General features: G+C 41.2%; 1 protein-coding gene across 3 annotated transcripts; it reads left to right on the top strand.

Annotated features, from left to right (window-relative positions):
- The first annotated feature begins 171 nt into the window (after positions 1–171).
- Positions 172–8,412, top strand: zdhhc16b (zDHHC palmitoyltransferase 16b). 3 transcript variants are annotated; one of them, XM_080871955.1, is made up of 11 exons: positions 172–410; positions 828–889; positions 2,466–2,776; positions 2,858–3,052; positions 5,450–5,538; positions 5,630–5,658; positions 5,773–5,906; positions 6,258–6,343; positions 6,432–6,555; positions 6,719–6,789; positions 7,161–8,412. In XM_080871955.1, exons 3-11 carry the CDS (start codon positions 2,507–2,509, stop codon positions 7,261–7,263), a joined length of 1,101 nt encoding a protein of 366 aa, XP_080728081.1. In that variant the 5' UTR covers positions 172–410; positions 828–889; positions 2,466–2,506; the 3' UTR covers positions 7,264–8,412. The 3 variants fall into 3 exon arrangements, with proteins under 3 accessions (XP_080728081.1, XP_080728080.1, XP_080728079.1); XM_080871954.1 differs by lacking the exon at positions 828–889; XM_080871953.1 differs by lacking the exons at positions 172–410; positions 828–889 and having other exon boundaries at positions 2,228–2,776.
- The last annotated feature ends 24 nt before the right edge of the window (positions 8,413–8,436 follow it).

The raw sequence follows: 8,436 nt of genomic DNA on the forward strand, positions 1-8,436 counted from the left end.
AACTTCATTTCCCAGGATATATTGCGAGCTTTCGACGCACTTTCGCCACAGAAGAGAACAAATAGACAGGAGGCGCCACTTTGGAACAATATACCGGGTAGCGACTTTTTATGTTTAACGCTACTGATTTTACCATAATTCTGACTGTTGCTGTCAACTCCTGGCACACTTTTCCTTACAAATATTTTCCAGATATTTCGCTAGCACTCCAGTCTAGAAGCCAGAACAGAACAAGCTGCCAGCTTTGCTGCTGTCAAGCAACTCATCTCGTCAATACACGATCTTCTTCGTGAGTCTCGCCGCTTACAGTCTGATTGCTGCAGTTAGGGGAGTAGCTGCAGGTTCCAGTTCAGCCGAACCATGACCTGACCGTGGTGCTGCAGGTCTGTCTGCCCAGTTCTCCTGACCAGGTACAGTCTAGCGATGTTAAGTTTGGCTCGGGGCGGCAAATAGTTTCTATTAAAACAAACACGTAAAGGCTGGCGTTTGGAAGCGGCTACAGTTAGCTAGCAGCTAGCCAGCTAGCGTTAAAGTGTGACATGTCTGACTGTTTGGATATAATGGACACGAGTCAAACTGGTTGTAGTCCTGTGGCCATTAGTAATACTGTTTTGTCTTTTATATGTAGACTTCATCAGTCATAACCAGTCACTGTGAGAAACATGTTTTGTTGTTGTTGTTGTTTTTTTAAAAATATAATAACATTAAAACCAATAGCAGAACTGTGATTTGATAAACTTTGAACTGTGGTGGGGTCTGAGCACAATGTATGGCTTACATGTCAAAGTGATGACCAAGTGGAGACCTCTTGTGTTCATTTGACTCAGCCGGACCTTCCTGTGAAACATCCATCAGTTTCCATTCATCCAGCAGCGCAGTGTAGACGCCGGTATGATGATTTTTATAATATGATAGCACGAAAGTGTTCTTGTGATCTCACTTCATGTCAAGCTGAAGGTGGCAAAGAGTCAGACTCTGATTCACAGTCTCCATTAGTTTTATAACTTGAAGCTGAAGAAGTGAAATAAAAACCTTTCATCCAGCAGCATGATCAATAATGCGCAAACCACATCACAGTCACTAAAGCTGCTATCAAAGGGACTGAAGACAGGGCTATACTTAAGATTATCTCCGTGTCTGTGTTTAATTAATCAGTTTCAGAAATAGTGAATGATATTCTTTGAACATTTCCAATATCCAGAATCCAAAAACATGAAAAAGCAAGCTGCTGACTACAAGTGAAAAATATCAGACAATCCCCCCTCCTCCTCTCTGACTCACAGACTCACAGAAGACAGTGCAGAGGAAGAGGACAAAGTAAGGCAAGGCAAGGCAAGGCAAGTTTATTTGTATAGCACAATTCAACAACAAGGTGATTCAAAGTGCTTTACAGAGACATTAGAAACAAGAACAAATAAAAAGCATGATTTAAAATTGTAAAGCTTATTATAGTGAGACTGTGAGGTAGTGACCTTATTCTATCTAAGTCCAGATTTAGGGCAGCAGGTTGCCATAGAGACTGCTTCTTCTCCCATGAATCCCCCATCTGTGTGGCACGATCTCCTTCTGTCTGTCAGATACAACCATGCACGTTAATATTATGCCCTTCAAACACCCTTCAGACGCCCACCAGCCTTCCTGTGCAGTGGTGAGACTCGTTCAACTTGTCACACAACCAGAAATCGTGTTCGCTCTCTTTATTGCTGAAGTAAAGGAAGTAAAGGCCCTCTCAACAAGAATTTGTCTAATGTTTCTGTATGTTACATGTAGTCCCTGACTTATGCGATTATGTTAAACTTGACAGATCTGTACATGTCACCTGTTGCTGGATGTCCCGTCTTATTTTCATCTTCTTTTAAATGTAAATAATGAGAGATGCGCTCTCATTATTAATGCCATCCTGTTTTGGAGAACCTGAACAAGTCTTATCTGTGTAACCAATACTCACTTTCATGACCCGATGCTCCAGGATCAGGTGGCCACTTTATTTTCCTTAAGACGTCCGTTTGCGTTTCCCTCTTATAAGGTTACCAATCTGCATCTCCCCTGAGAGTCCCCAATAGGTTTTTGGCCTGCAGATGAAGATTTGCCTTCAATTATTAAGAGGAGAAGTTTATTTGTAGGGGCTGATGGGCGTAACTCCTTACCTGATAGCCCTTGTCCTTGTGTGCTTTGATGGGCATATGTCACACAGGAGATGCTGTTACTGTACTTGAGTAACTTCAGTAACTTCATTGTTTTCTAGGGAAAGGGAACACTTTCTGGGAAAGGGATCCCTTGTCCTCTATAAAGCTCACTAGTCTTCCTGTTGCCTGCCTTCTCAGATACACTGGGAGCTCTCAACAAGCACTCGGTGACGATGGAAAGCTCCGCATCTGTCAGGCTGCGTTACGAGGAGCTGCTGTTTTATGCGGCCTGTGTTTCTAACTGCTGGTCTGTGTGTCTGTGTGTCTGCGTGTGTTTAGAAGGCAGAGTGTGTAGGAGAGGAGGCAGTGGCGGTGGTGGCATGCGTGTGAGCAGCAGCTGGAGGTGGCAGCTCTCCCGAGCCATGCGACTGGCGCTGCGCTGGTGCTGGCTGTGCCGCACGCAGAGGGGGGGCCAAGGCGGGGGTACCAAAGCGGGGATCGGCGGCAGGTTGTCAGAGGTGTGGCGTTACAGCAAGCTCCTGCTCAAGTCGCTGTACTTCAACAGCCTCACCAACTCAGACACTCTGCTGGACTGTGCTTTTGAACCCGTTTATTGGATTGTGGACAACGTGACCCACTGGTTTGGAGTGGTAAGCTCACTTCCCTCCTCTCTTGATTCCCACGCCTGCTGCTGCTTTCCTTAATCATTTTTCCTTCTCTTACCCTCCCAGGTGTTTGTCTGTCTTGTCGTCTTGCTGACATCCTCAGTTGTGGTCATTGTCTACCTGTTTGTCCTTCCCATGATCGTCAGCACTTACCCTGCACACTGGATTGTGTGGCACCTCTGTTGTGGCCACTGGCTTCTCATTATGGTGGTGTTCCATTATTACAAAGCGACCACCACCTCTCCAGGACACCCACCAAAGGTAGGAGTCACACTCCTCAGAGGCTGACATAGTGACTTATTCTGCTGCCATCATTGATTTTTACATTTTTTAAGTACAAATGTGAATACTTTTTAACATTTAAAACATTTCTTTTTTGGTTTATGCGTTGGTTTGTAGGTATTTTTTGAGATAGGGTGATTATATTTCAAAGACTGTAATTGAATTACTTTTTGAATATTAACAAATCATAAAATCATAAAGTAAAAATCTACATACAAAAGTATTTCTGATTTCTTAGGGTTTTTTTTTTTTTGCATATTTGTCACACTTACATGTTTATATGTTACATAACCCAAGAAAATGAATTTTTTTTAAATGATTTTATTTAATTAGGCAGAAGTTATCCAAACTTACCTGCCCCTGTGTGGAAAGGTAGTTGCCTCGTAAACCTAATAACTGGTTGTGCCACCCTTTGTAGCAAGAATTGCAGTCAAGCATTTGTGATAATTGGCTATGTGGCTTTCTAATGGCTGTGGAGGAATTCTTTTGATTCAGTCACACTGGACAGGTTTTGAGCACGAACGGTCGGTTTAAGGTCATGCTAAGGTCATGCTAAAGCGTCTCGATTGGATTGAAGTCCAAACTTTAACTTGGCCGCTCCAAAACCTTCAGTTTGTCTTTTTGAGCCTTTCGAAGGTTGACTTGCTGGTGTGTTTACCATTGTTCTGCTGCATACCCATGTGTTCTTGAGCTTCAGGCCATTAACTGATGGTTAGAAATTCTGTGTTAGTTTTACGTCAGATGTAACCTTTTGTCTCATCAGAGTATTTGCCCAAAAGACTTGGGGATCATTAAGATGTTTTTTGGCAAATATGAGACTGGCCTTTGTGTTCTTTTTGATCAGCAGTGGTTTTCTCCTTGGATCTCTCCCGTGGAGGCCATTTTTGCCCAATCTCTTTCTTATTGTTGTATCATGAAGTCTGACTTTAACCCTTTAAAGCTGGTCAGAGCGGGCACGCTCTGTTTTGCGTAGCTATTTTTAAATCCCGGTAGAACTGCAACCAGGTAAGCTCGCGCAATAATTTTTTTTTGCACATGAAACCAGAGGAGTTGTACTTACATCTTATGCCATCAGCTTGTCCTAGGTCACAGTTTCCTTCCACATATAGCTTTGCAAAAATGGCATAAAAACCACTTGCAGCAATAAAAACACAATATTCCAGAAACACGCTTTACCGATCCGATCAGCTGTTCGTAACACTTCCTATGTTAGAATAGATCATCAGCGCAAACTATCGCACGTCCGCCATTACCTGCCCGAAACCGGAAGTGACGTCATTTTCTCGGAAATGTAGTTTTTCACCTTCAGGGCCCCATCAGCCTATACTGGTGTTTTAAAAGTTATGTTTGACTTTATGACTTTCTGTGTCGTTTCTGGGATGCTTAGAAGTCATATTGCACTGCTGGAAATAGTTTATTTTGATGCATATGCTGTTTTTTTGCAAATTTGCATTATAATATTTATTTTCGTTTTTCCTGTAGTAAATAAAAATTGGTGTATTTCAAAAATAAAACTATGAAGACATCCAAAATAAATTTCCTGTGGTGGGAAACTATTTTGTGCAACTTTTTTGTATTTACAGTTTTGAGGGATAAACCTCTTAAGTTTCTCTAACTAGAAATATATGTTAAAAAAACCAAAACGATTTTCAATTTTTTTTGTAGTTTATTGCACTTTTTTGTAATTTATGTAATTACTATGCACTTAATGCAGACATATTATTAAAATTTGGGCTATAATGGTTGTATTGATGTATAGCAACTTGAAACGCTCCCAAAAATGGCTCCACAACATGTAAAAATATAATATAAGCTCTGGCGGACTTGGTTCTATGGTAGGTCTTAAAGGGTTAACCGAGACAAGTTGAAGTCTGCTTTAGATGTTGTTCTGATTCTTTTGTGACCTCCTGGATGAGCCGTTGCTGCACTCTTGGAGTGACCTTTTTTTTTTCCTTAATGAATGAAATCTTGACTTTAAATACAGCGTTTTGTATTTACTCAGGTTACCTTTGTCTAATATTAAAATTAGTTTCATCTGAAATATTCAAATAGTCAAAAAATGTAGAAATCAGAAAAGGCAAAAACCTTTTCACAAAACATAACATTGTAACAAAAGACATCAAACCTGTGAAATAATTTACTAAGGTCATAAATCAAGTGAGAAGTAGGTAAAGTGTTTTTTTTATAAACACTTATACAATTGGACTTTTTAAAAGCAGAGGAACTGCCCCTGATGGTCGTTAGAAAGAATGCAGGTTTATGTGTCACTTCTCAGACCCAGTGGTCCATCATTCCATCTTTTATGTACAGGCTGTGGTATTTTCTGAAGATGACAGAAGAGCTTTTGTCAAGCTGCATTTTTTTTTTCTATTTTAGGACAAAAGTCCCTTCCCTTCTGTGTCCATCTGTAAGAAATGCATCACTCCCAAACCACCGAGGACACACCACTGCAGCATCTGCAACGTGTAAGTTCTTCACGTAGTTCCAATGTGGAGAGTTGGCGTGTTTTATATGTTTGTTTTCTTTTATCATATTAAAATGTTTGCTATATTGCAGGTGTGTTTTGAAGATGGACCACCACTGTCGTATCCTTTGAGCGAGGAAAAACTCATGAAAATGACTTTTATTCTGTTCACTTTTTGTTTTGGTGTCTCCTGGTGTTCCCGCTTGTTACACGTATTGAACTGAGCTCTTTCCAGCCTGGTTGAATAACTGCGTGGGACATTTCAACCATCGCTACTTCTTCTCCTTCTGCGTCTACATGACCATGGGCTGTATCTACTGCAGCATCAGCAGCAGGAACTTGTTTCTGGATGCCTACGACGCTGTAGAGGTAAGGCTCGATAAGGAAAGATTCAACCATCTATATGTTTGGGTGGCGTTTTCGTCATAGCAGCTGCATCTCATTGTTCCAGTTCAACTGAGATCCATTCTGACACGACATATTCCTTTAAGCAGGTTTTTCTAGGTATTATTAACACTACCCCTCTGCACAGTTTGGGTGAGGAGCTATGAGGAAATAATTTGCATCTGTCAGTAAAGCATGATTTGCAAAATTACTCTGATTAAAGACTGTGCCAGCTGGTAAACAAAACTGTAGGCTTTGGATAGTAACGTTAAAGGAGCAGTTCAGCACAAAATACAAACTTTGGACACTACTAACTGTCCTTCCTGTCCACCTCAGACCTACTATCAGACCCCTCCTCCGGACTACAGTTTTAGAGAAACCACTGCTCATAAGAGCATCATCTTCCTCTGGGTGCTGACCAGGTGTGAGACACTTTACCTTTTCAAAAAGTCCATAATGCCACTTGTATAGTGCAAATTGTAATATGCCCCTTCTCCCTCTTCCCTGCAGCTCTGTGGCAGTCGCTCTGGGTGGACTCACCCTGTGGCACGCCATGCTTATCAGCAGAGGAGAAACCAGCATAGAGCGGCACATCAACCGCAAAGAAGCCAGAAGATTAAAGGAGAAAGGAAAGGTACGTGCACTCCTGTGCAGAGTCAGTTGCTATATATGAGCAAAAGTTTAGTCTTTTATTGGACAAACCAGTTAAAGTTCACCAGACATGAATCCTGCATAGGAACAAAATTCAAACTCATCGAGGGTCTCTGAAAATCCTGTTTTCTTCTTTTCCTAATCAGGTGTTCCGAAATCCATATCATCGCGGTAAAATGAACAACTTGAAGCTACTGTTTGGTGTGCAGAAGAGGAGGTGAGCTCCGTCACTGCTTCAGCTTTTGATGAATATGTGCAAGTATTCCATCTAGAGAGAGGTTCTTATTAGTCATAGCTGGGATCATGTGCTCAATACAAACTATTATTCCACCTGTTTTTCTAACTGCATAAAGGAAAAGAATAGGAAAATATTTTTATATTAAATTGACACATTTGATGGTTTTCATGCAAAGCCAGCTGGCAGGTTTCTTTCAGTGTTGTGCTTACTGAAAAGCAGGGACACAAATTACCACTGTTGTATGTATGATTTTTGAAATGATCAGTTGTGTCCCCTTTAAAAGATCACAGCTTTGTCATCCTTCATTGTTTTCAGTCACATTTCATCCCATCTGTTCTTCTGTTCCTCAGTCACTGGCTCACACGGGTCCTCTTACCCTCCAGCCATCTTCCCTGCGGAGACGGCATCGTGTGGGACTGCACCTTCGCCAGGAGAGACCCCATGGCCATCTGACTTTCAGCTTTTTAATGTCGTACCATATTTAAAAAAACAAAAAAAAACTTCAAACCTGCATTTATAACCAGCAAAGAAGAAAAGACTGGTTACACAGATCAGCAGCCTTTTGCTGTGTCTGTATCAGCACTGATAAAAGTGGAGAAACACAGGAGTGTCTCAACTTCTTAGATCCAACTGTCACTTTTCCAGCATTGTACAGTGAGACTAAGCTGTGACTGCAGAGCTGTCGACTGATCTGATTCATGGATGCTGCTGGTCAGCATCTCAGTAACGCCTCGTTCACACAACTTTTATTGAAGAGGTGATGAAATGTTGTGGGATTCTGTTACATGGTGTGGTTTGGCACCATCACAGGAGCCGAAGTTAAAGCTTGTTAATGGTGCTATGTGTTGCATACAGTACAGCATGTTAAAAAACCTATTTTATCGTTATTAAGTGAAGACCTGAAAGTCATGTCGGCAGACCGTTTACAGCAGACTCTTCTTCTCAGTTCATGCTGTAAAACAGACTTGCACATTTCCCCTCAATCTGACTTTAGCTTGTAAAAGAGAGCGTTCCACCTTTATGTGCTTTTTATAAATTAGTGATAAAAGTGCAAAACACGGCACCATTAGCAGCTGAGACTGTATCAATCTCCAGCTCTGTTTAAGGATCGGCGTCTTCAAAATAACAGAAGATAGCTGTGGGAGGCAAATCGTGAAAACATTATTTAAGAAGTGTTGTGTTAGTATGTAAATAATTGTTATTTGTAAGTTGTTTTTAATACCAACTACTCTACATGTGTTTCAAAAACCATCCCCTGGCTTTACTGGGAGCCACTGACCTGAACTCATTTCTTGGTGCCAAAGACGAGTGAAAAACCAACTACACAGCTCTTGATTTCAGAGAACTTTAAACACAGATGTGGTTGTGTGCCTTGTTTGGTTATTCAGCCTTGAAATATGTGACTCAGACACTGAAATATTATTCTGTCATTTAATTTTTTTTTCCTCCCCTAAAGCCACATTTTCATATCGGCAACCTCATGATGGTTTTGGAGGCTCTGCAGTTGCCATAGAAACAGACATCCAGCTGTGATAGTGTTGGAGCTGTGCTCTGATTTCATTTATCTCGCCGCCTTAAAATAAAACAAGGTTTTGATATTTCTGGGTTGACGTGTTTCCGTTTTGA

The sequence above is a fragment of the Rhamphochromis sp. 'chilingali' genome, assembly GCF_963969265.1.
Source record: "Rhamphochromis sp. 'chilingali' genome assembly, chromosome: 22".
Lineage (NCBI taxonomy): Eukaryota > Metazoa > Chordata > Actinopteri > Cichliformes > Cichlidae > Rhamphochromis > Rhamphochromis sp. 'chilingali'.

Excerpts from the sequence above, each read along its gene's own strand:
- zdhhc16b (XM_080871953.1), top strand. The coding sequence starts at position 2,360 with ATGGAAAGCTCCGCATCTGTCAGGCTGCGTTACGAGGAGCTGCTGTTT. Across the intron at positions 2,777-2,857 it reads TGACCCACTGGTTTGGAGTG|GTGTTTGTCTGTCTTGTCGT; the intron begins GTAAGCTCACTT and ends TTACCCTCCCAG. Across the intron at positions 6,556-6,718 it reads GATTAAAGGAGAAAGGAAAG|GTGTTCCGAAATCCATATCA; the intron begins GTACGTGCACTC and ends TTTCCTAATCAG.